We start from the raw sequence: 27,613 nt of genomic DNA on the forward strand, positions 1-27,613 counted from the left end.
AATATGAGTCAATGTGCATGGGTACGAGGTAATATCAGTCAATGTGCATGGGTACGAGGTAATATGAGTCAATGTGCATGGGTACGAGGTGATATGAGTCAATGTGCATGGGTACGAGGTAATATGAGTCAATGTGCATGGGTACGAGGTAATATGAGTCAATGTGCATGGGTACGAGGTAATATGTACATGTACAGTGCCTTGCGAAAGTATTCGGCCCCCTTGAACTTTGCGACCTTTTGCCACATTTCAGGCTTTAAACATAAAGATATAAAACTGTATTTTTTTGTGAAGAATCAACAACAAGTGGGACACAATCATGAAGTGGAACGATATTTATTGGATATTTCAAACTTTTTTAACAAATCAAAAACTGAAAAATTGGGCGTGCCTGGTGTGTTCCTTGTTCTCCATGATGCTCTCTGCGCTTTTAACGGACCTCTGAGACTATCACAGTGCAGGTGCATTTATACGGAGACTTGATTACACACAGGTGGATTGTATTTATCATCATTAGTCATTTAGGTCAACATTGGATCATTCAGAGATCCTCACTGAACTTCTGGAGAGAGTTTGCTGCACTGAAAGTAAAGGGGCTGAATAATTTTGCACACCCAATTTTTCAGCTTTTGATTTGTTAAAAAAGTTTGAAATATCCAATAAATGTCGTTCCACTTCATGATTGTGTCCCACTTGTTGTTGATTCTTCACAAAAAATACAGTTTTATATCTTTATGTTTGAAGCCTGAAATGTGGCAAAAGGTCGCAAAGTTCAAGGGGGCCGAATACTTTCGCAAGGCACTGTAGGTAAGGGTGAAAATGACAACCAGGATAAATAATACACATAGTAGCAGCAGCGTGAGTGAGTGGGTGTGTGAGCATATGTAGTTTGTGTTGGAGTGTCTGTGTAGTATGTGTGACTGTGTGGGTAGAGCTACCAACTCTCACAGTCTCACGTCACAATTAGATGTTCATCCATGCTTCTCAAACATCACATTTCAAAGTGTCTGGTTACCTCTCTTTATCGTTCAAAGGTTAAGATTAAGCATTAGCTCTGAATAGTTAAGGTAAGGGTTCAGGTTTGAGACTGGCACAAAACAAAAATATCAAAAACAACTTTTTATCGTTGGATTCGAACATGCAGCATTTGGAACCAGAGGCAGACGTTTACGCCCCGCCGCCATCCCCGTCCACAAAGCCTCAAGGTAACAGCGCTCACTGTTGCCCCTAGCGGCCGGTTTCCACTTCATCGCCCGACATCCTCAGACATGGATGGATGTCGAATACTGACTTGTGTCATGGGTGACCTGCCTGAGTAGAGTCCAGTGATTGTGTGGGTAGAGCCGGATGCTAGAGAGTCAGTGCAAATACAAAGGGGGTCAATGTAAATAGTTCAGGTAGCCATTTGTATTAACTGTTCAGCAGTCTTATGGCTTGGGGGGTAGAAGCTGTTCAGGAGCCTTTTGGTCCCAGACTTGGTGCTCTGTTCAGGAGCCTTTTGATCCCAGACTTTGTGCTCTGTTCAGGAGCCCTTTGGTCCCAGACTTGGTGCTCTGTTCAGGGTCCTGTTGGTTTCAGACTTGGTGCTTCAGACTTGGGGGGCTGGAGTCTTCAACAATTTTCCGTACCTTCCTCTGACAGCCTGGTATAGAGGTCCTGGATGGCAGGGAGCTCAGCCCCAGTGATGTACTAGGTCATACACACTACACTATGTTGTGCTTTACGCTCAGATGTCAAGCAGTTGCCATACCAAGTGGGAATGTAGCCAGTCAATACCAAGTGGGGATGTAGCCAGTCAAGATGCTCTCAATGGTGCAGCTGTAGAATTTGAGGATCTGAGGACCAATGCCAAACCTTTTCAACCTCCTGAGGGGGAACAGGTGTTTTCGTGCCATCCTCATGACTGTGTTGGTGTGTTTGGATCATTATCCTCGGGATGAGATCAATCCCTATGTGGTACAGTATGTAGGAAAACTGGAGATATGACATTATTGACCTTTTGAACATAATTCTGAGCATTTAGCTGTGTGTGTGTGTTTGGATAGGGGCATGTAGGGGAGAGTTTAACTGTCTGTCTCATATGTCTGGAGATCACCTCTCCTATTTACTGTCTTTCCTCCCTATTGCTCTTCTTCTCTTCCTCTTCCCTCCTATCCTCCTTTTACCCCCTCTTCCTCTCTCCATCCTTGGCCTGGGCTGGATCCCACATGGTGCCTTATTCCCTACATGGTTAACTTCTTTGGGACAGAGGCCTGTTTAATCCTCTCTTCTTGTCTGGTGTACGTGCAGGCTGAGTAGATATGTAAGGGTGCTCTGGGTAGTGCCTTGTCTCTGAGTGGTAACCTGTCTCTGAGTGGTAACCTGTCTCTGAGTGGTAACCTGCCTCTGAGTGGTAACCTGTCTCTGAGTGGTAACCTGTCTCTGAGTGGTAACCTGTCTCTGAGTGGTAACCTGTCTCTGAGTGGTAACCTGTCTCTGAGTGGTAACCTGTCTCTGAGTGGTAACCTGTCTCTGAGTGTGAGTGGTAACCTGTCTCTGAGTGGTAACCTGCCTCTGAGTGGTAACCTGTCTCTGAGTGGTAACCTGTCTCTGAGGGGTAACCTGTATCTGTCTAGTATCCTGTCTCTGAGGGGTAACCTGTCTCTGAGGGGTAACCTGTCTCTGAGGGGTACCCTGTATCTGTCTAGTATCCTGTCTCTGAGTGGTAACCTGTCTCTGAGTGGTACCCTGTATCGGTCTAGTATCCTGTCTCTGAGTGGTAACCTGTCTCTGAGGGGTACCCTGTATCTGTCTAGTATCCTGTCTCTGAGTAGTAACCTGTCTCTGAGGGGTAACCTGTCTCTGAGTGGTACCCTGTATCTGTCTAGTATCCTGTCTCTGAGTGGTAACCTGTCTCTGAGGGGTACCCTGTATCTGTCTAGTATCCTGTCTCTGAGTGGTAACCTGTCTCTGAGGGGTAACCTGTCTCTGAGGGGTACCCTGTATCTGTCTAGTATCCTGTCTCTGAGTGGTAACCTGTCTCTGAGGGGTAACCTGTCTCTGAGGGGTACCCTGTATCTGTCTAGTATCCTGTATCTGAGGGGTACCCTGTATCTGAGGGGTACCCTGTATCTGTCTAGTATACTGTCTCTGAGTGGTAACCTGTCTCTGAGGGGTACCCTGTATCTGTCTAGTATCCTGTCTCTGAGTGGTAACCTGTCTCTGAGGGGTACTCTGTATCTGTCTAGTATCCTGTCTCTGAGTGGTAACCTGTCTCTGAGGGGTAACCTGTCTCTGAGGGGTACCCTGTATCTGAGTGGTACCCTGTATCTGTCTAGTATCCTGTATCTGAGGGGTACCCTGTATCTGAGGGGTACCCTGTATCTGTCTAGTATCCTGTATCTGAAGGGTACCCTGTATCTGAGGGGTACCCTGTATCTGTCTAGTATCCTGTCTCTGAGGGGTACCCTGTATCTGAGGGGTACCCTGTATCTGTCTAGTATCCTGTCTCTGAGGGGTAACCTGTCTCTGAGGAGTACCCTGTATCTGTCTAGTATCCTGTCTCTGAGGGGTAACCTGTCTCTGAGGAGTACCCTGTATCTGTCTAGTATCCTGTCTCTGCGTATGGAGGGGCAGCGGGGGTGGTTAGGTGTAGTGAGTTTGTTTGGAACTTGAGTGGTATATTTTCAACTGTTTGGATGACAAATCTGGTCTGTGTTTGTAGTATTGTATGAGTATTAATGATTGCCCAGTGTGTGTGTGTGTGTGTGTGTTCTGACTGTGAGAACAGTGTTAGCCTGGGGGGTTGGCAGACAGCTGGGGAAGGATATGGTTTGAATTGTAGCTCTTCCAACCTGCTACTTTGGTTAACATTGATTGACGTCTTTGGCCCACTTTAGCATGCTCTGGCCTACTTTAGATCACTTCCCATTGCTTCAGGCTGTTTTAGAACCAGTAACCACAGCAAACCAACAACTTTAAATATTTTTCCTTCAGTGGTTGTGATGGAACAAATGATGTTTTCTGAATCACACAGCTAATTCTGTTTTCCTCACATACATGCAGTGCCTTCAGAAAGTATTCACCCCCCCTTTCCCACAAGTTGTTGTGTTAGTCTGAATTTAAAATGGATTCAATTGAAATGTGTCACTGACCTAAATAAGTTCAGGAGTAAAAATGTGCTTAACAAGTCACATAAGTTGCATGGACTCATTCTGTGTGCAATAATAGTGTTTAACATGATTTTGAATGAATACCTCATCTCTGTACCCCGCACATACGAGTATCTGTGAGGCCCCTCAGTTGAGCAGTGAATTCAACCACAAAGACCAGGGAGGTTTTTCCAATGCCTTGCAAAGAAGAGTACCTATTGGTAGATGGGTAAAATAAACAGACATTGAATATCCCTTTGAGCATGGTGAAGTTAATTACACTTTGGATGGTGAATCAGTACATCCATCTAAAGGCAAAAGAAATGTACACCTGTTTAGGCGAGCAGCTGGCCAGCGGAGTAGAACACTAACAATTTAAGGAGAGCCGCACACTCTAGGAGCTCAGATGCAATAATTTAATAATCAACGTTTCAACAGACAAGCTGTCTTCATCAGGGTACAATGACAAACACTGCTGGTCACTAGTTTATATAGTGTCAAAGGACACACACAGGTGTCTGTAATCACGGCCAGGTGTGGCTTGATATCATTGCTTAATCTTCAGATATCAAAATAACATGCAAAAAACATGGATAGCATACGATCATAGATACAATGTGGCTACATAAGCCTACAAACATGTACAATAGCAAAATCACAATAATCACAAGACTGGCTTCAGATCAAAGTCTTCATTGAGACCGAAGGGAGAAAGGGTCTTTAAATTAAAGATCCAGGCAGCCTCTCGTTTTAACAATAAATTGTTGAGGTCACCCCCTCTCCTAGGGAGGGTGACATGTTTAATGCCAATATAACATAGGGATGAAATCGGGGTGGTTTGCTTCCAAAAAGTGGGCCGCAACTGGGTAAGTCGAGTTTTTACACCTAATGGTGCTACGATGCTCCGAGATTCGTACTTTTTTTTGCGCTTTGCTTTACCCACATACATTTTACTACAAGGACAAGTTCTAAGATTAATAACTGCCTTAGTGGAGCCCATGATAACACCTTTAATTGGGATCGGTTGCCCTGTTTTGTGGTTTTTGAAGGAGCTACATTTATATGTGCCATTGCATTGAGCACAGCCATTACACTTGTAGTTACACTTGTCATTATACCCTGATGAAGACAGCTTGTCTGTTGAAGCGTTGGTTATTCAATTATTGCATCTAAGCTCCTAGAGTGTGCTGCTCTCCTTAAATTTTTCAAGTATCAATACACCCAGTCACTACAAAGATACAGGCGTCTTTCCTAACTCAGTTGCCGGAGAGGAAGGAACTGCTCAAAGGATTTCACCATGAGGCCAATGACTTTAAAATAGTTAGAGTTTAATGGCTATGATAGGAGAAAACTGAGGATGGATCAACAACATTGTAGTTACTCCACAATACAAGCCTAAATGATTGAGTGAAAAGAAGGAAGCCTGTACAGAATAAACAATTTCCCGAAACATGCATCCTGTTTTCAATAAGGCACTAAAGTAAAACTGCAACAAATTTGGCAAAGAAATGAATTTGCGTTATGTTTGGGGCAAATCCAACACAACACATCACTGAGTACCATCCTTAATATTTTCAAGCATGGTGCTGGCTGCATCATATTACGGGTATGCTTGTCATTGGCAAGGACTAGAATTTGTTTTAAGATAAAAAGAAACGGAATAGAGCTAATCACAGGCAAAATCCTAGAGTTAAACCTTGTTCAGTCTGCTTTCCAAAAGACACTGGGAGACAAATTCACCTTTCAGCAGTACAATAACCTACAACTCAAGGCTAAATATACACTAGAGTTGCTTACCAAGATGACATTGTGTGTTCCTGAGTGGCCTAGTTACAGTTTTGACTTAAATTGTCTTGAAAATGCATGGCAAGACTTGAGAATGGCTGTCTAGCAATGATCAACAACCAACTTGACAGAGCTTGAAGAACTTGAAAAATGCTAATATTTTACAATCCAGGTGTACAAAGCTCTTAGAGACACAGCTGTAATCGCTGCCAATGGTGATTCTAACATGTATTGACTCAGGGGTTCTTCCCACAAATTTTCCATAGGATTGAGGTCAGGGCTTTGTGGTCAGGGCTTTGTGGTGGCCACTCCAATACCTTGACTTTGTTGTCCTTAAGCCATTTTGCCACAACTTTGGAAGTATGCTTGGAGTCATTGTCCATTTGGAAGACCCATTTGCGACCAAGCTTTAACTGATGTTTTAAGATGTTGCTTCAATATATGCACAATTTTCCTTTCTAATGATGCGATCTATTTTGTGAAGTGCATCAGTCCCTCCTGCAGCAAAGCACCCCCACAACATGATGCTGCCACCCCCGTGCTTCACGGTTGGGATGTGTTCTTCGGCTTGCAAGCCTCCCCATTTTTCCTCCAAACATAACGATGGTTATTATGACCAAACAGTTCTATTTTTGTTTCATTAGACCAGAGGACATTTCTCCAAAAATTAGGATATTTGTCCCCATGTGCAGTTGCAAACCATAGTCTGGCTTTTTTATGGCGGTTTTGGAGCAGTGGCTTCTTCCTTGCTGAGCAGCCTTTCAGGTTATGTTGTTATAGGACTAGTTTTACTGTGGATATAGATACTTTCGTACCAGTTTCCACCAGCATCTTCACAAGGTCCTTTGCTGTTGTTCTGGCATTGATTTGCACTTTTCTCACCAAAGTGCGTTCATCTCTAGGAGACATAATGCGTCTCCTTCCTGAGCGGTATGACGGCTGCGTGGTCTCATGATGTTGAAACTTGCGTACTATTGTTTGTACAGATGAACGTGGTACCTGAACCAGACTTGTGGAGGTCCACAATTTTTTTCTGAGGTCTTGGCTGATTTCTTTTAATTTTCCCATGACGTCAAGCAAAGAGGCACTGAGTTTGAAGGTAGGCCTTGAAATACATCCACAGGTACACCTCCAATTATGTCAATTAGCCTCTCAGAAGCTTTTAAAGCCATTACATCATTTTCTGGAATTTTCCAAGCTGATTAAATGCACAGTCAACTTAGTGTATGTAAACTTCTGACCCACTGGAATTGTGATACAGTGAATTATAATTGAAATAATCTGTCTGTAAACAATTGTTGGAAAAATGACTTGTGTCATGCACAAAGTAGATGTCCTAACCGACTTGCCAAAATGAATGTTTGTTAACAAGAAATTTGTGGAGTGGTTGAAAAACGAGTTAATGACTCCAACCCAAGTGTACTGTATGTAAACTTCCGTCTTCAACTGTGTGTGTGTGTGTGTGTGTGTGTGTGTGTGTGTGTGTGTGTGTGTGTGTGTGTGTGTGTGTGTGTGTGTGTGTGTGTGTGATAACAATCACCAGATTCATCACCGCCTAACTCTTTAAGGCTTCACTGAGGCGTCCTACATTTTAAACAAATACCCTGCTCATGCCCAAACATCCAAACAAATATTTACAATGTGCTTGATAACTCAAACTCCACCTCCCTCCAGCCTCTGGTGGTTCAGTAGGTTTGGGGTTGAACTGAGGGCCTACAGGACAGCTGAGGGCTGCTGTCACGTTTTAAGCAGAAACTGTGGTTAACTCTTTGTCTGAATTACCTTCATCATGTCCGCTCTTTTACCTGAGAATCATCCTAAAACATGCATCTCATCTGGAACATCAAAGATTTGTACAGAAGGAGAGACACTTCTGGTAAGCTCTTAGTTGGTGGTTTTGACTTGAGGAGAGATACTTCTGGTAAGCTCTTAGTTGATGGTTTTGACTTGAGGAGAGATACTTCTGGTAAGCTCTTAGTTGGTTGATTTTGACTTGAGGAGAGATAATTCTGGTAAGCTCTTAGTTGGTGGTTTTGACTTGACTGAGTCCATCTGCTGTTTATGGATTGGTGTGGGTGTTGCGAAGTAAATGGTGTGTTGAATCATGTTGTTGCTGAGGGAATGACACAACCACTTCACACTTCCTGTTTCTCCTCCCCGTTGTAACAGTGACTTCCTTTCCCATACTGTATCATGTACGTACGTACGCACGCATGCGCACACAAAATGCATGAATGTCATACACACACACACACACACACACACACACACACACACACACAGTTGAGGAAGTGGGACAAAATGATCATAGTTAGGCCTACACTTTTTGAATTCTAAGACTCCCTGTCCAGAACATTTATTAGATTTTTTTTGTGTTATGGGTTTGGTTGTGTGTGTGTTTTGTTTTTAGCACAGAGATCTCAGATAGCCATGTGTTTATGCCTGCTGGTACCTACTGTGTGTCTCTTGATCGTCTCTTAATTAGTAGTCTGCCCACTAATGACCTACACTACATCCTAATTATTTTTTAAATACTTAAAAAAAATGTTATAAACAATATAGAAAGACAACTTAACATCCCACAAACACAGCTCCACTAAACTAGACATGATGTTGGCTGGGACTGCCCAACCTTCAGCATACAGAGAAAAACAGATGGATAAAAACAAAAACAACAACTCAGACATACATTCATTTCAACAAACATTAATGACATCATAATTGCTCAGACCCACATGCTCCCACTGTATTCATACCCATCCGTCTCACAATAACATCCCTTTTCATTTCACATTTTTGGGATATCTTCAGCGCTTGTAACACACTTTATGCCATAATGGCTTCAAATTGCACTGTTTTGTTTCTCTCTGTAGCCCACATTTTGTCAATATTTAAATAATGAATTTGATTAATCCTCTGTTTTAACGACGGAGGATCATTTGATTTCCAGTTAAGTAAAGTTTTTTCAAAATAACTGATGAGAAAAGTATGGTCCAACCCATTGGGTATCTCACCGCACCCTCATATGTTGTGTCGTCAAATATGCCGATAGATGGATTAAAAGTAAACTTACACTGTAAAACGTCTGACAGCCAACTTTCTAACTCCGCCCATAACTTTTGACCTTTATGCCACTCCCAGAAAGCATTCATTATTGAGTCATTTGTAGTTTTACACTTAAGACGTGACTCTGCCGTTGTGCTGTCGATTGTGTACATTTTGTTTCTTGAATAATCCACTCTGTACATTGGTTTATACTGGATTAAGCATACATTTTCTTTCACTGTAATTTATTTTGTTATGTTCCAACACTCCCTCCATCTTGTGCCGTTATATCAATTATTTTTAGGTCTTGGTTCCAATAGTTTAGTTTATATTTTTTTCTAAGAGATTGTCAGTTGGATATGCTCTCTGCAAGGTTTTATATATCTTAACTATCATATGAATTTCATTTTCTGACTAAAATAGAATTACTTCAACATTGCTTTGATGTCCAAAATGTTTAAAATAAAAATGTTGTGATCTACAACTATTAAGTTGCATGTATTTAAAAATGTCACATTGGTCAGTCCAAAATGGCCTTTTAATTCTGTCATGGAAATAATTGTATTTCCTGTTACCAAGTCATTTATTTTATACCTTTTAGTTTCCCATGTGGGTGAATTTATTTGTGAATTCTGAAAAGCTATCCAAGGATTGCTCAATAGGGGTGTGTTTTTAGGAGTGATATTGGTTCTTGTAGAATCAGTTAAATCTTCCATGTTGTTCTAGTGTTCTAACTGGGAAATTGTTCATGTTCTTAGCTCCATCCTTTGAAAACAAACACGTAAAAAATTATCTGTGATTGAGTATGCGCATCTTCAATATGTACCCATTGTTCCAGTTTAGTGCATTTAACTCTACATCTCAAGTCTCGTTGGGTGGCTAATTGATACAGTTCCACATCTGGAAGGTTAAAACCACCCTCAGACTCAGGAAGATGTAAAACCTTCCTATTTTATTCTATGAGTTTTATTTGCCCATATGAAGTCTGTTATGACCGAGGATACTTTTGGGAGCCATGCCATTTTGAAGAGGTTTATTCTACCTGTAAAATTGATGGGAGGATTGTTCCATTTCATTCAATCTGCTAATGGGATAAAGTTATCTTTCCTGCTACAAGGCACCTATCTATACAACGTGCACACACCCTCACACATTTTCACACACAGCTTTATCTTCTGGAATTAGGTCAGTGGTTAGAGAATGGTTGATTAAAGGGTCTGTGATTTAGGAATGTGGTCTGTCTGTGTGCCAAAGCTTTCAGTATTAATGCATTCCAGGAAAGGCTTGGATTTATTTAGCACACACAGTATTCTCTGTTCCGACCTTCATCCCCCCACGTCTATATCTCTCCTCGCTCTCTTTCGGCATACCTCTATCTATCATAGATTTCCATTGATACTGCTTTTCATTTTTAGCTATATCCCCTGTTTATTCCTCATACTTCCCCTCAGAACCTCAGGCCCTGAGAACCTCTCCCTGCTTATCTGCCATTTCCTTCTCTTGTTCTCCATCTTTCTCTCCCTGCATCTGTTCACTCACCCATATAATGCAGTAAAATGGATCTCTCCTGTCTGCTCAGGCCACACTTGAGCGTCTAAAACTAGATAGAATATGTAGAAATTATGATGGACCTACATGTATATATTCTGGGAAGGCTTTCCAATAGATGTTGGAACATTGCTGCAGGGACTTCCATTCAGCCACGAGCATTAGTGAGGTCGGGCACTGATGTTGGGTGATTAGGCCTGGATTGCAGTCGGTGTTCCAATTCATCCCAAGTTCTTCCACAACGATCTCGACAAACCATTTCTGTATGGACTTACTTACTTACTTACTGACTTTATTGTCCCCGTGGGTAAATTTTGTTGCAGTGTCATGTACACATTTAAAGTGCCGTTTAAATACAAAACAAGATTGACAACACAATTTTCATAACAGTTACGCACCAATAAAAATAATAATAATAAGATATATATATATATTTTTTTTTTAAAGAAAAGACTAGCCTTTTCTTATCACACCTGGCACAAATGATTGTCTCGTTCTGTTTTTCCTGCTGAGGGGTGCCCTATACCTGCGCCCAGGGGGGAGTAATTCAAAGTCCAGGTACAGGGGGTGGCTTGGGTCTAAAATGACCTCGCTTTGTGCACGGGGGAATTGTTATGCTGAAACAGGAAAGGGCCTTCCCCAAACTGTTTCCACAAAGTTGGAAGCACAGAATCTCCTAGAATGCTAGTGTATGCTGTAGTGTTAAAATTTCCACTCACTGGAACTAAGGGGCCTAGCCCAAACCATGAAAAACAGCCACAGACCATTATTCCTCCTCCACCAACCTTTACCTACCTCAATGCATAGTGCCAACTGTAGTGTTCTCCTGCCATCTGCTAAGCCCAGATTTGTCTGTTGGACTGCCAGATGGTGAAGCGTGATTCATCACTCCAGAGAACGTATTTTCACTGCTCTAGAGTCCAATGGAGGCAAGCTGTACACCTCTCCAGCCGATGCATAGCATGGTGATCTTAGGCTTGTTTGCGGCTGCTCGGCCATGGAAACCCATTTCCATGGCCAAGTAGCCGTTCTTGTGCTCACATTGTTTCCAGGGAAAGTTTGAAACTCGTAGTGAGTGTTGCCACCAAGGTCAGAGGACTTTTAAGAGCTTCAGCACTCAGCGGTCCTGTTCTGTGTGCTTGTGTGGCCTACCACTTCGCGGCTGAGCCGTTGTTGCTCCTAGACGTTTACACTTTACAATAACAGCACTTACAGTTGACAGGGACAGCTCTAGAAGGGCAGAAATTTGATGAACAGACTTGTTGGAAAGGTGGCATCCTATGAAAGTGCCACGTTGAAAGTCCCTGAGCTCATAAGTAAGGCCATTCTACTGTCAATGTTTGTCTATGGAGATTTCTTGGCTGCGTGCTTGATTTTATACACCTGTCAGCAACGGGTGTGGCTGAAACATACTTTTGCATATATAGTGTAGATACATACATACATTTGTGATAAAAAAAAAAAAAACATTCGCAATGCTTCCCAACAGCTTCATTTCAGAGAACACAACTCTGTGGTTTCAATGCATCTACAATCTTGTTTGTCCCCAATGGGCCCTGGTCAAAAGTAGTGCACTACGTAGGGAAATAGGGTGCATTTGGATGCCGCTTTGTCTCATGTCTAGGAGCTTGGCTCTTCAGTTCAGTTCTTCCTGTGATGCCCCAGACCACCACAGGAAGTTGCTTTGTGACTGACCACTGCTTCCTGTTTTGAAGGCTTCAGAGTGGCGATGGGAGGTTTTCACCATATGTCTCGGATTTATGAGAAACACTGGCGACAAGGAGAGAACTGTTGAGGACAAAGATTTTGTTTCTTTCTTTCTCGCTCTTTCTCCCAACGATGCATAAACACACACACACACACACACACACACACACACACAAGGTAGCGTGGCTAATTCTATCATTCAAGTAGAGGTTACAGATCGTTAAAGGTTACATGACTCTTTAGCAAACATTTTAGAAGACAGTGTACACTGTGTGTGTGTTTGTTTGTTTGTTTTTCTCACCATGCTTGTCTTTATAAGCCTGCGTACAGGTCACTTGTGTACAACTGAATGAATGTGTTTGTGTGCCCAGGTACTCTCTTTTCAAGGTCATTTGTTCAGGGTCTATATTGATGTCCGAGGTGTGTGTGTGTATTGATACGTGCACTGAGGTTGTGTGTAGACATATGACAAATGAAGTCATGTCACATGGCATTTGCTCCTCCAGATCAACACAAACCTCTGTCTGTGAGACGATATCCTCATAGAACTACATATCATTCTCTAGAGACTTGTTACTGGTCTTGTCCCAATACCCACACTTGCCTCCTAAATACACTGCTCAAAAAAATAAAGGGAACATTAAAATAACACATCCTAGATCTGAATGAATGAAATATTCTTATTAAATACTTTTTTCTTTACATAGTTGAATGTGCTGACAACAAAATCACACAAAAATTATCAATGGAAATCAAATTTATCAACCCATGGAGGTCTGGATTTGGAGTCACACTCAAAATTAAAGTGGAAAACCACACTACAGGCTGATCCAACTTTGATGTAATGTCCTTAAAACAAGTCAAAATGAGGCTCAGTAGTGTGTGTGGCCTCCACGTGCCTGTATGACCTCCCTACAACGCCTGGGCATGCTCCTGATGAGGTGGCGGATGGTCTCCTGAGGGATCTCCTCCCAGACCTGGACTAAAGCATCCGCCAACTCCTGGACAGTCTGTGGTGCAATGTGGCGTTGGTGGATGGAGCGAGACATGATGTCCCAGATGTGCTCAATTGGATTCAGGTCTGGGGAACGGGCGGGCCAGTCCATAGCATCAATGCCTTCCTCTTGCAGGAACTGCTGACACACTCCAGCCACATGAGGTCTAGCATTGTCTTGCATTAGGAGGAACCCAGGGCCAACCACACCAGCACATGGTCTCACAAGGGGTCTGAGGATCTCATCTTGGTACCTAATGGCAGTCAGGCTACCTCTGGCGAGCACATGGAGGGATGTGTGGCCTCCCAAAGAAATGCCACCCCACACCATGACTGACCCACCGCCAAACCGGTCATGCTGGAGGATGTTGCAGGCAGCAGAACGTTATCGACACGGCGTCTCCAGACTGTCACATGTGCTCAGTGTGAACCTGCTTTCATCTGTGAAGAGCACAGGGCGCCAGTGGCGAATTTGCCAATTTTGGTGTTCTCTGGCAAATGCCAAACGTCCTGCACGGTGTTGGGCTGTAAGCACAACCCCCACCTGTGGACGTTGGGCCCTCATACCACCCTCATGGAGTCTGTTTCTGACAGTTTGAGCAGACACATGCACATTTGTGGCCTGCTGGAGGTCATTTGCAGGGCTCTGGCAGTGCTCCTCCTGCTCCTCCTTGCACAAATGCGGAGGTAGCGGTCCTGCTGCTGGGTTGTTGCCCTCCTACGGCCTCCTCCACGTCTCCTGATGTACTGGCCTGTCTCCTGGTAGCGCCTCTATGCTGTGGACACTACGCTGACAGACACAGGAAACCTTCTTGCCACAGCTCGCATTGATGTCCCATCCTGGATGAGCTGCACTACCTGAGCCACTTGTGTGGGTTGTAGACTCTGTCTCATGCTACCACTAGAGTGAAAGCACCGCCAGCATTCAAAAGTGACCAAAACATCAGCCAGGAAGCATAGGAACTGAGAAGTGGTCTGTGGTTATCACCTGCAGAACCACTCCTTTATTGGGTGTCTTGCTAATTGCCTATAATTTCAACCTGTTGTCTATTCCATTTGCACGACAGCATGTGAAATTTATTGTCAATCAGTGATGCTTCCTAAGTGGACAGTTTGATTTCACAGAAGTGTGATTTGACTTGGAGTTACATTGTGTTGTTTAAGTGTTTCCTTCATATTTTTGAGCAGTGTAGTATGCAAAAACAAGAGTTCGACCGATTATGATTTCTTTAACGGCGATACCCATTTTTGGAGGACCAAAAAAAGCAGATACCGATTAATCAGCCGGTTTAAAAAAAAATATATATATTATATTTGTAATAATGACAATTACAACAATACTGAATGAACACTTTTTAAAAACTTAATATAATACATCAAATCTATTTTGTCTCAAATAATGAAACATGCTGTCACGTTCTGACCTTAGTTCTGTTATTATATCTTTGTTTTAGTATGGTCGGGGCTTGAGTTGGGTGGGCAGTCTGTTTGTTTTTCTATGTTGGTTTTTGAGTATGGTTCTCAATCAGAGGCAGCTGTCAATTGTTGTCCCTGATTGAGAATCATACTTAGGGAGCCTGGCTTTCACTTTTGGGTTGTGGGTGTTTGTTTTCCGTGTTAGTGTTTGGTTTACACTGTACTGTTATGGTTTTGTATATTCACGTCATCGTTTATTGTTTTGTTAGAGTGTTCTATTGTCTTTATTAAAAACATTATGGACACTTACCACGCTGCGCATTGGTCCTCCAATCCTTCTCGCTACTCCTCATCAGAAGAGGAGGACGAGAACCCTTACACATGCTCATGTTGGTTTAAATAATGCAAAAAACACAGTGTTGGAGAAGAAAGTAAAAGTGCAATGTGTGCCATGTAAAAAAGCTAACGTTTAAGTTCCTTGCTCAGAACATATTAAAGCTGGTGGTTCAATATTCCCAGTTCTTCAATATTCCCAGTTAAGAAGTTTTAGGTTGTAGTTATTTTAGGAATTATGACGCATCGACTATTTCTCTCTATACCATTTGTATTTCATATACCTTTGACTATTAGATGTTCTAATAGGCACTTTAGTATTGCCAGCCTACTCTCAGGAGTTGATAGGCTTGACGACATAAACAGCGCTGGGAAGCAAGCATGGCTAACACGGAACCCAAACCGCTGCGCTCGTGCGCCATCGTGCATAAATGTATTTTGTCCCCCCACATCAAACGCGATCACGACACGCAGGTTAAAATATCAAAACAAACTCTAAACTAATAACATTAATTTGGGGCTTGCACTTGCTAGCTAATTTGTCCTATTTAGCTAGCTTGCTGTTGCTAGCTAATTTGACCTGGGATATAATCATTAGGTTGTTATTTTACCTGAAATGCACAAGGTCCTCTCCTCCGATAATTATTCCACACATTAAACGGTCCACCGAATTGTTTTTAGTCATCTCTCCTCCTTATATGGTGAATGGCATTTAAACTTTCGTAGTTTTACCATGACAACCGGCAACACTTTTCGTCTTTCAATCACCCACGTGGGTATAACCAATGAGGAGATGGCATGTGGGTACCTGCTTCTATAAAACAATGAGGAGATGGGAAAGACTGGACTTGCAGCGTGATCTGTGTCAGAAATTGAAAGGACTTCTATTTTATCTCTTGGCAACGCAGACGCCTGTTGACGCTCGCGAGCTGTGTGGGTGCAATAATTGAATAACATAGATTTCTAAATGTATTTTGCAACGCTCGCCCATGCGACGTGCATTCGCGGCAGTCAGGGTATTACGAGCCTGCTGTCGCCTTCTACCGCTCAGTCAGGCTGCTCTATCAAACCATAGAATTAATTATAATAAACACAGAAATACAAGCCGTTGTCTAAATATTCTTGTTACATTGCGCAACCTTCAATGTTATGTCATAATTATGTAAAATTCTGGCAAATTAGTTCGCAGCGAGCCAGGTGGCCCAAACTGTTGCATATACTCTGACTCTGCTTGCAATGAACGCAAGAGAAGGGACACATCTTCCCTAGTTAAAATTGCCTGCTAACATGAATTTATTTTAACTAGATATGCAAGTTTAAAAAAAATATACTTGTGTGTATTGATTTTAAGAAAGGCGTTGATGTTTATGGTTAGGTACAGTCGTGGAATGATTGTGCTTTGTTTGAGAATGCGCAAGTTAAATCATCACCCATTTTGCATAGTAGGCTGTGATTCGATGATAAATTACCAGGCACCACATTGATTATATGCAACACAGGACAAGCTAGTAAACCTAGTAATATCATCAACCACGTGTAGTTTAACTAGTGATTATGTGAAGATTGATAGTTTTTTATAAGGTAAGTTTAATGCTAGCTAGCAACTTACCTTAGCTCCTTGCTGCACTCGCGTAACAGGTGGTCAGCCTGCCACGCAGTCTCCTCATGGATTGCAAAGTAATCGGCCATAATCGGAATCCAAAAATGCAGATTACCGATTGTTATGAAAACTTGAAATCGGCCCTAATTAATCGGCCATTCCGCTGCACCTCTAGCAAAAACATGTAGGTTTATATTGTGTGCAATTTCAATAATCTAGTGTGCTTTAAATGCCAGGATGTCATACTCAGTTTGGCTTTTCATCTAGTAGAATTCACTGCACACTTTTGAGGAAGAGAATCTTCTTTTCACACAGGCATGTTCGACAACAGCTGATAACCCGAATAGGGGACGTGTTCCACAACATCAACAAACTGCTGGGAACAATCTGGATTGCACATATGATGACACATTCTCAGTATGGATGAGTAGTATGTTGATATTTGGACCTTACTGCATATGATCGTACTAAACAGTATGTTCTAAATAGTACGCGGTACAATTAGTACAAAGTTTGGAGTTTAAATAAGTAGTAGGCAAGCCAGATTTAGGACACGGCCATTGTCTGGCTGTGTGTGAAATGGCACCACATAGGGCCCTGGTCAAAGGTGGTGTACTATACTGTATAGGGAATAGAGTGCCATCTGGGACACCTCTGATTGGGGAAGTACAGTGCCTTGCGAAAGTATTCGGCCCCCTTGAACTTTGTGAAGAATCAACAACAAGTGGGACACAATCATGAAGTGGAACAACATTTATTGGATATTTCAAACTTTTTTAACAAATCAAAAACTGAAAAATTGGGCGTGCAAAATTATTCAGCCCCCTTAAGTTAATACTTTGTAGCGCCACCTTTTGCTGCGATTACAGCTGTAAGTCGCTTTGGGTATGTCTCTATCAGTTTTGCACATTGAGAGACTGACATTTTTTCCCATTCCTCCTTGCAAAACAGCTCGAGCTCAGTGAGGTTGGATGGAGAGCATTTGTGAACAGCAATTTTCAGTTCTTTCCACAGATTCTCGATTGGATTCAGGTCTGGACTTTGACTTGGCCATTCTAACACCTGGATATGTTTATTTTTGAACCATTCCATTGTAGATTTTGCTTTATGTTTTGGATCATTGTCTTGTTGGAAGACAAATCTCCGTCCCAGTCTCAGGTCTTTTGCAGACTCCATCAGGTTTTCTTCCAGAATGGTCCTGTATTTGGCTCCATCCATCTTCCCATCAATTCTAACCATCTTCCCTGTCCCTGCTGAAGAAAAGCAGGCCCAAACCATGATGCTGCCACCACCATGTTTGACAGTGGGGATGGTGTGTTCAGCTGTGTTGCTTTTACGCCAAACATAACATTTTGCATTGTTGCCAAAAAGTTCAATTTTGGTTTCATCTGACCAGAGCACTTTCTTCCACATGTTTGGTGTGTCTCCCAGGTGGCTTGTGGCAAACTTTAAACAACACTTTTTATGGATATCTTTAAGAAATGGCTTTCTTCATACCACTCTTCCATAAAGGCCAGATTTGTGCAATATACGACTGATTGTTGTCCTATGGACAGAGTCTCCCACCTCAGCTGTAGATCTCTGCAGTTCATCCAGAGTGATCATGGGCCTCTTGGCTGCATCTCTGATCAGTCTTCTCCTTGTATGAGCTGAAAGTTTAGAGGGACGGCCAGGTCTTGGTAGATTTGTAGTGGTCTGATACTCCTTCCATTTCAATATTATCGCTTGCACAGTGCTCCTTGGGATGTTTAAAGCTTGGGAAATCTTTTTGTATCCAAATCCGGCTTTAAACTTCTTCACAACAGTATCTCGGACCTGCCTGGTGTGTTCCTTGTTCTTCATGATGCTCTCTGCGCTTTTAACGGACCTCTGAGACTATCACAGTGCAGGTGCATTTATACGGAGACTTGATTACACACAGGTGGATTGTATTTATCATCATTAGTCATTTAGGTCAACATTGGATCATTCAGAGATCCTCACTGAACTTCTGGAGAGAGTTTGCTGCACTGAAAGTAAAGGGGCTGAATAATTTTACACGCCCAATTTTTCAGTTTTTGATTTGTTAAAAAAGTTTGAAATATCCAATAAATGTCGTTCCACTTCATGATTGTGTCCCACTTGTTGTTGATTCTTCACAAAAAAATACAGTTTTATATCTTTATGTTTGAAGCCTGAAATGTGGCAAAAGGTCGCAAAGTTCAAGGGGGCCGAATACTTTCGCAAGGCACTGTATCAGTAACGAATGTCTAGTGTCTAAGCTATACATGGTACAGACACAGGCCTTTAGACTGCAAGATAAACAAGTCATTGATAGCATTTCGATGGTATTTATGTCCAGTCATTATCGCTTGGTCTCAAGGCGTTTTATGTGCACCTGGGTGTGAATGGCCGGGAGAAACCACACTAGTACTGATGAAGTACTGTAGATTTAGTGCCACATTGATTTTCTTTGGCATCACTGGAGCTAGTGTCTGGCTGTCTGTCTGTCTGTCTGTCTGTCTGTCTGTCTGTCTGTCTGTCTGTCTGGCTGGCTGGCGTGTAACCAGGATTTCTCCAAAGATATTCTCAAAGAAGCAGCAGAGAGGAAAGGGATACTCTTTTTTGTTATCTTCCAGGAACAAAAAAAGAGTGGGAATAGAGAAGAGAGAAAAGGGAGCTAGCTATGAGTTGATGAATAAAGGAGGCATGATGATCAGACATAACTGATCCCTGTTGGGAGAACACCTGTTTGACAGAGACTGTTACATGAAGGAACAGGGACTTAAAACCCACCACCACTGTTCTCTTTCTCTAGCTATCCCCCCCGAACTCCGTGTCCCCTCTCCATGTGATCACACTCATGTGTACATACCAGGCACCCCCCCCCCTCTCTCTCTCTCTCTCTCTCTCTCTCTCTCCCTCTCTCTCCCTCACCGTCTCTCTCTCTCTCTCTCACCGTCTCTCTCTCTCTCTCTCTCTCTCGCTCTCTCCCTCTCTCTCCCTCACCGTCTCTCTCCCTCTCTCTCTCTCTCTCTCTCTCGCTCTCTCACAGCAATCTCTCTTCCTCTTTTTACCAAACAGTCCTTCTGTTTACAGTTGAACAGTTAAAGGGGCTTTTTATTGGTTATACCTGACTAGCCAACTAACCTTTGACCCTGATCAGTGTATGATGCAGTCAACCTTAACGATATGACATAGATAAAAGGACGTGCTAAATGACTGAAGCTTCTAAACAAGGTATCTGGGTTTCCTCTTGGACAAGAAGCTTCAGTAGAGTAAATGTACAGACCTGATCAACAAAAAGACTCAAAGGAGACTGTACTTTCTCAAAAAGCTGGAATCTTGTAATGTTAGTTGTACTATACTGACTCTGTTTTACAAATCTTTCATTGAGAGTATTTTATCTTTTTGTATTGTTTGTTGGTTTAGCAATTCCACTGTCAGCCAGAGAAATATGCTGAGAGGGATTATCACCACAGCAAGCAAGGTACTTGGAGTCCAACAGACAGGCCTGGATGAGATCTTTACGGTCAGGGTCCTCCCCAAGGTACTTGCAGTCAAACAGACAGGCCTGGATGAGATCTTTAAGGTCAGGGCCCTCCCCAAGGTACTTGCAGTCAAACAGACAGGCCTGGATGAGATATTTAAGGTCAGGGTCCTCCCCAAGGTACTTGGAGTCAAACAGACAGGCCTGGATGAGATCTTTAAGGTCAGGGTCCTCCCCAAGGTACTTGGAGTCAAACAGACAGGCCTTGATGAGATCTTTAAGGTCAGGGCCTTCCCCAAGGTACTTGGAGTCAAACAGACAGGCCTGGATGAGATCTTTAAGGTCAGGGCCCTCCGCAAGGTACTTGGAGTCAAACAGACAGGCCTGGATGAGATCTTTAAGGTCAGGGCCCTCCCCAATGTACTTGGAGTCAAACAGACAGGCCTGGATGAGATCTTTAAGGTCAGGGCCCTCCGCAAGGCTCACAAAATCATTTTAGACCCAAGCCACCCGGACTTTGAACTACTCCCCTCTGGTCGCAGGTATAGAGCACCCCTCAGCAGGAAAAACACAACTAGACAATCATTTGTGCCAGGTGTGGTATCCCTCCTAAATAGCTCAGGCTAATGTTCCTATCAACTCAGTAACTGTTATGAAAGTTGTATTGTCAATTTGTTTTGTTGTTTAAATGCCACTTTAAACGTGTACATGACACTACAACAACATTTCCCCATGGAGACAATAAAGCCAGTAAAGGCTGACGCAGTTGAAGGAGATAGATGGGCCCATAGAATTACATTCAGGAGGCTGTGCAGCGAAGATTGCTAAGGTCCTACACCTATTTGTTTGGTGCATTTCTCCATGGGTGTTTGTGTGGGTTCAGATTCTACATTGATTCTACATTGATTCTACATTACTCCGATTTAAGTTTAATGTTTACCCGCGTTAGACCTATTATTGAGTATCGGCTAGGCTGATTGATAAGATTGCCAAGGTATTCATTGGCTGCGCTAGAGGAACCTTTTAATGTGTGTTAACGTGATTGGATTACAGAATGTGACCGAGCCCCCTCTGTTCTTCCCTGGTTCTCCATCATTCAGACTCCAGCGCCGATGCTGCCACAGATTGCCTTTGACAGTTCAAAAAAAATCTAGAGCTAGATATATCTGTAATTGAATAAACCCACCCCTCTCTCTCTCTCCTCGAGCGGAACAGTGATAGAACTCAGATCATTCGGAGGCCAAAGTCATCAAGGGGGCATGGAATTAGAATTTTCAAAGCCCATCAGTGTTTGATTAATGGGTTATTGGTGAAGGTCAAAGGCACTCTGACACATGTTATCAGAAAGAACACCAGCAAAGTGAAATGAGCCTCTGCTGGGCTGGGTAGGAGTGTAGGTTTATCTGTATTCATTCATTCATTCATTCATCTCTCTCTCTGTCTCTCTAATTTCCTCTTATCGATTCCCCACACATCCGCTCCTCCTCTCTCTATAGGATGGGTCTCGTGCTGGTCGTGAGAGGAAGAAGACGGTATCCTTCAGCAGCAGTCTCTCTGAGAGGAAGATCAGCAGCGCTGCAGACTGCATCAGCGCCATGGTGGGGAACATCACCCATTACACACACTAATTATAAACCAGTTACTACACTAGTTACACTTGTTCCATTCTAGTTGTACAGTTCTGAAGTGGCAGTGTCTGTTGGTTTGTTTTTTATACAAGTGACACAGTGCACACCATAACAAAACATTTCACAACGGAAAACGAAGAAAAAAAAAGTTTCTTATTGGTCAAGTGCAGGCAGTTCTTTCCCGTTTCTGCCCATTTGCTTCCTAGTGAATAGGATCAAGGTGTGTGCATGTTTGACGTCTCATCTGTCTCCAGATGGAGGGTACTGAGTTTCGGAAGGTGCGCTCCAACTCACGAGTCTACCAACGCTACTACCTGCTGGAGTCAGGTCTGCAGGCCCTGCGATGGGAGCCCTCCAAGAAGGAGTCAGACAAGGCCTGCATCGCCGTCCCTTCCATCAGAGAGGTAGGTAGCTACACCCGTATCGCCGTCCCCTCCATCAGAGAGGTAGGTAGTTACACCCGTATCGCCGTCCCCTCCATCAGAGAGGTAGGTAGCTACACCCGTATCGCCGTCCCTTCCATCAGAGAGGTAGGTAGCTACACCCGTATCGCCGTCCCTTCCATCAGAGAGGTAGGTAGCTACACCCGTATCGCCGTCCCCTCCATCAGAGAGGTAGGTAGCTACACCCGTATCGCCGTCCCCTCCATCAGAGAGGTAGGTAGCTACACCCGTATCGCCGTCCCCTCCATCAGAGAGGTAGGTAGCTACACCCGTATCGCCGTCCCCTCCATCAGAGAGGTAGGTAACCCGTATCGCCGTCCCTTCCATCAGAGAGGTAGGTAGCTACACCCGTATCGCCGTCCCCTCCATCAGAGAGGTAGGTAGCTACACCCGTATCGCCGTCCCCTCCATCAGAGAGGTAGGTAGCTACACCCGTATCGCCGTCCCGTCCATCAGAGAGGTAGGTAGCTACACCCGCATCGCCGTCCCCTCCATCAGAGAGGTAGGTAGCTACACCCGTATCGCCGTCCCGTCCATCAGAGAGGTAGGTAGCTACACCCACATCGCCGTCCCTTCCATCAGAGAGGTAGGTAGCTACACCCGCATCGCCGTCCCTTCCATCAGAGAGGTAGGTAGCTACACCCGTATCGCCGTCCCTTCCATCAGAGAGGTAGGTAGCTACACCCACATCGCCGTCCCTTCCATCAGAGAGGTAGGTAGCTACACCCGTATCGCCATCCCCTCTATCAGAGAGGTAGGTAGCTACACCCGTATCGCCGTCCCCTCCATCAGAGAGGTAGGTAGCTACACCCGTATCGCCGTCCCCTCCATCAGAGAGGTAGGTAGCTACACCCGTATCGCCATCCCCTCCATCAGAGAGGTAGGTAGCTACACCCGTATCGCCGTCCCCTCCATCAGAGAGGTAGGTAGCTACACCCGTATCGCCGTCCCTTCCATCAGAGAGGTAGGTAGCTACACCCGCATCGCCGTCCCTTCCATCAGAGAGGTAGGTAGCTACATCCGTATCGCCGTCCCCTCCATCAGAGAGGTAGGTAGCTACACCCGTATCGCCGTCCCTTCCATCAGAGAGGTAGGTAGCTACACCCGTATCGCCGTCCCCTCCATCAGAGAGGTAGGTAGCTACACCCGTATCGCCGTCCCCTCCATCAGAGAGGTAGGTAGCTACACCCGCAACGCCGTCCCTTCCATCAGAGAGGTAGGTAGCTACACCCGCAACGCCGTCCCCTCCATCAGAGAGGTAGGTAGCTACACCCGCATCGCCGTCCCTTCCATCAGAGAGGTAGGTAGCTACACCCGTATCGCCGTCCCGTCCATCAGAGAGGTAGGTAGCTACACCCGTATCGCCGTCCCCTCCATCAGAGAGGTAGGTAGCTACACCCGTATCGCCGTCCCCTCCACAGGAGAGGTAGGTAGCTACACCCGTATCGCCGTCCCTTCCATCAGAGAGGTAGGTAGCTACACCCGTATCGCCATCCCCTCCATCAGAGAGGTAGGTAGCTACACCCGTATCGCCGTCCCCTCCATCAGAGGTAGGTAGCTACACCCGTATCGCCGTCCCCTCCATCAGAGGTAGGTAGCTACACCCGTATCGCCGTCCCCTCCATCAGAGGTAGGTAGCTACACCCGTATCGCCGTCCCCTCCATCAGAGAGGTAGGTAGCTACACCCGTATCGCCGTCCCCTCCATCAGAGAGGTAGGTAGCTACACCCGTATCGCCATCCCCTCCATCAGAGAGGTAGGTAGCTACACCCGTATCGCCATCCCCTCCATCAGAGAGGTAGGTAGCTACACCCGTATCGCCGTCCCCTCCATCAGAGAGGTAGGTAGCTACACCCGTATTGCCATCCCCTCCATCAGAGAGGTAGGTAGCTACACCCGTATCGCCGTCCCCTCCATCAGAGAGGTAGGTAGCTACACCCGTATCGCCGTCCCTTCCATCAGAGAGGTAGGTAGCTACACCCGTATCGCCGTCCCCTCCATCAGAGAGGTAGGTAACCCGTATCGCCGTCCCTTCCATCAGAGAGGTAGGTAGCTACACCCGCAACGCCGTCCCCTCCATCAGAGAGGTAGGTAGCTACATCCGTATCGCCGTCCCCTCCATCAGAGAGGTAGGTAGCTACACCCGTATCGCCGTCCCCTCCATCAGAGAGGTAGGTAGCTACACCCGTATCGCCATCCCCTCCATCAGAGAGGTAGGTAGCTACACCCGTATCGCCGTCCCCTCCATCAGAGAGGTAGGTAGCTACACCCGTATCGCCATCCCCTCCATCAGAGAGGTAGGTAGCTACACCCGTATCGCCATCCCCTCCATCAGAGAGGTAGGTAGCTACACCCGTATCCCCGTCCCCTCCATCAGAGAGGTAGGTAGCTACACCCGTATTGCCATCCCCTCCATCAGAGAGGTAGGTAGCTACACCCGTATCGCCGTCCCCTCCATCAGAGAGGTAGGTAGCTACACCCGTATCGCCATCCCCTCCATCAGAGAGGTAGGTAGCTACACCCGTATTGCCATCCCCTCCATCAGAGAGGTAGGTAGCTACACCCGTATCGCCATCCCCTCCATCAGAGAGGTAGGTAGCTACACCCGTATCGCCATCCCCTCCATCAGAGAGGTAGGTAGCTACACCCGTATCCCCGTCCCCTCCATCAGAGAGGTAGGTAGCTACACCCGTATTGCCATCCCCTCCATCAGAGAGGTAGGTAGCTACACCCGTATCGCCGTCCCCTCCATCAGAGAGGTAGGTAGCTACACCCGTATCGCCGTCCCTTCCATCAGAGAGGTAGGTAGCTACACCCGTATCGCCGTCCCCTCCATCAGAGAGGTAGGTAACCCGTATCGCTGTCCCTTCCATCAGAGAGGTAGGTAGCTACACCCGCAACGCCGTCCCCTCCATCAGAGAGGTAGGTAGCTACACCCGTATTGCCGTCCCCTCCATCAGAGAGGTAGGTAGCTACACCCGTATCGCCGTCCCTTCCATCAGAGAGGTAGGTAGCTACACCCGTATCGCCGTCCCCTCCATCAGAGAGGTAGGTAGCTACACCCGTATCGCCATCCCCTCTATCAGAGAGGTAGGTAGCTACACCCGTATTGCCATCCCCTCCACCAGAGAGGTAGGTAGCTACACCCACATCGCCGTCCCCTCCATCAGAGAGGTAGGTAGCTACACCCGTATCGCCGTCCCCTCCATCAGAGAGGTAGGTAGCTACACCCGTATCGCCGTCCCTTCCATCAGAGAGGTAGGTAGCTACACCCGTATCGCCGTCCCTTCCATCAGAGAGGTAGGTAGCTACACCCATATCGCCGTCCCCTCCATCAGAGAGGTAGGTAGCTACACCCGTATCGCCGTCCCCTCCATCAGAGAGGTAGGTAGCTACACCCGTATCGCCGTCCCCTCCATCAGAGAGGTAGGTAGCTACACCCGTATCGCCGTCCCCTCCATCAGAGAGGTAGGTAGCTACACCCGTATCGCCGTCCCCTCCACCAGAGAGGTAGGTAGCTACACCCGTATCGCCATCCCCTCCATCAGAGGTAGGTAGCTACACCCGTATCGCCGTCCCGTCCATCAGAGAGGTAGGTAGCTACACCCGTATCGCCGTCCCCTCCATCAGAGAGGTAGGTAACCCGTATCGCCGTCCCCTCCATCAGAGAGGTAGGTAGCTACACCCGTATCGCCGTCCCTTCCATCAGAGAGGTAGGTAGCTACACCCGTATCGCCGTCCCTTCCATCAGAGAGGTAGGTAGCTACACCCATATCGCCGTCCCCTCCATCAGAGAGGTAGGTAGCTACACCCGTATCGCCGTCCCCTCCATCAGAGAGGTAGGTAGCTACACCCGTATCGCCGTCCCCTCCATCAGAGAGGTAGGTAGCTACACCCGTATCGCCGTCCCCTCCATCAGAGAGGTAGGTAGCTACACCCGTATCGCCGTCCCCTCCACCAGAGAGGTAGGTAGCTACACCCGTATCGCCATCCCCTCCATCAGAGGTAGGTAGCTACACCCGTATCGCCGTCCCGTCCATCAGAGAGGTAGGTAGCTACACCCGTATCGCCGTCCCCTCCATCAGAGAGGTAGGTAACCCGTATCGCCGTCCCTTCCATCAGAGAGGTAGGTAGCTACACCCGCAACGCCGTCCCTTCCATCAGAGAGGTAGGTAGCTACACCCGTATCGCCGTCCCCTCCATCAGAGAGGTAGATAGCTACACCCGCAACGCCGTCCCTTCCATCAGAGAGGTAGGTAGCTACACCCGTATCGCCGTCCCCTCCATCAGAGAGGTAGGTAGCTACACCCGTATTGCCATCCCCTCCACCAGAGAGGTAGGTAGCTACACCCACATCGCCGTCCCCTCCATCAGAGAGGTAGGTAGCTACACCCGTATCGCCGTCCCCTCCATCAGAGAGGTAGGTAGCTACACCCGTATCGCCGTCCCCTCCATCAGAGAGGTAGGTAGCTACACCCGTATCGCCGTCCCCTCCATCAGAGAGGTAGGTAGCTACACCCGTATCGCCGTCCCGTCCATCAGAGAGGTAGGTAGCTACACCCGTATCGCCATCCCCTCCATCAGAGAGGTAGGTAGCTACACCCTATCGCCGTCCCCTCCATCAGAGAGGTAGGTAGCTACACCCGTATCGCCGTCCCCTCCATCAGAGGTAGGTAGCTACACCCGTATCGCCGTCCCCTCCATCAGAGAGGTAGGTAGCTACACCCGTATCGCCGTCCCCTCTATCAGAGGTAGGTAGCTACACCCATATCGCCGTCCCTTCCATCAGAGAGGTAGGTAGCTACACCCGTATCGCCGTCCCTTCCATCAGAGGTAGTACACACCTAGGAGGAGACCAAAGTGGAGACAGCGATGTTATGAATCTTTATGGAGTTAACTCCTGATAAATGCAATGACGTCTGGTTTCCTGTAAAAAACAGAGCAATTAAATTGAATGATCTGCAATACATTTAAATGGAGTTTGCACTCATCAGGAATGGACTATTCTTCAGCACTGTCTTGGAGCCAAATATAACTCAGTCAGTCAATGGAACTGAGTGAAACAATAAGAACTCTTGACTCTCATGTACTGTTCTGTACTTGGTCTCATTTGATTGGATCCTTCTTCGTGTCTTTCTAGGTCCGCACCGGTCGCAACACAGAGACCTTTAGGACCAACGGCGTCTATGACCAAATCTCTGAGGACTGTGCCTTCTCTATCATCTATGGAGAGACCTATGAAGCTCTGGACCTGGTGGCTAACTCTGCAGAGGTGGCCAACATCTGGGTCACTGGCCTGAGGTAGGATAGATGTCCACAATGTCTTGCTAGGTTGCCAGATCTGGTTGTGCTTTAGTTTAAACAACTCTCCATGGCTAAGTGGTGTCATATCAAAAGGATGTCAAGATCCTTGAAGATGTACAGTAAATCTAGACCGACACCCAAATGGATCTCACAGTTAGACAATGGAAGTGAATGAAAACAACTGGAACAGATGACTCCCATAGTATTTCCT

General features: G+C 45.6%; 1 protein-coding gene across 1 annotated transcript in view; it reads left to right on the forward strand.

Moving 5' to 3' along the window:
• LOC110487981 (inactive phospholipase C-like protein 2) overlaps window positions 1–27,613 on the forward strand; it is a 54,541-nt gene that overhangs the window by 4,563 nt on the left and 22,365 nt on the right. The window contains exons 2-4 of the mRNA XM_036971598.2: window positions 21,524–21,625; window positions 21,910–22,059; window positions 27,239–27,399. Of these exons, the coding sequence (XP_036827493.1) occupies window positions 21,524–21,625; window positions 21,910–22,059; window positions 27,239–27,399 (413 nt within the window). The remainder of the gene's footprint in view (window positions 1–21,523; window positions 21,626–21,909; window positions 22,060–27,238; window positions 27,400–27,613) is intronic.

The sequence above is a fragment of the Oncorhynchus mykiss genome, chromosome 30, assembly GCF_057628025.1.
Source record: "Oncorhynchus mykiss isolate SJ-2025 chromosome 30, ASM5762802v1, whole genome shotgun sequence".
NCBI lineage: Eukaryota > Metazoa > Chordata > Actinopteri > Salmoniformes > Salmonidae > Oncorhynchus > Oncorhynchus mykiss.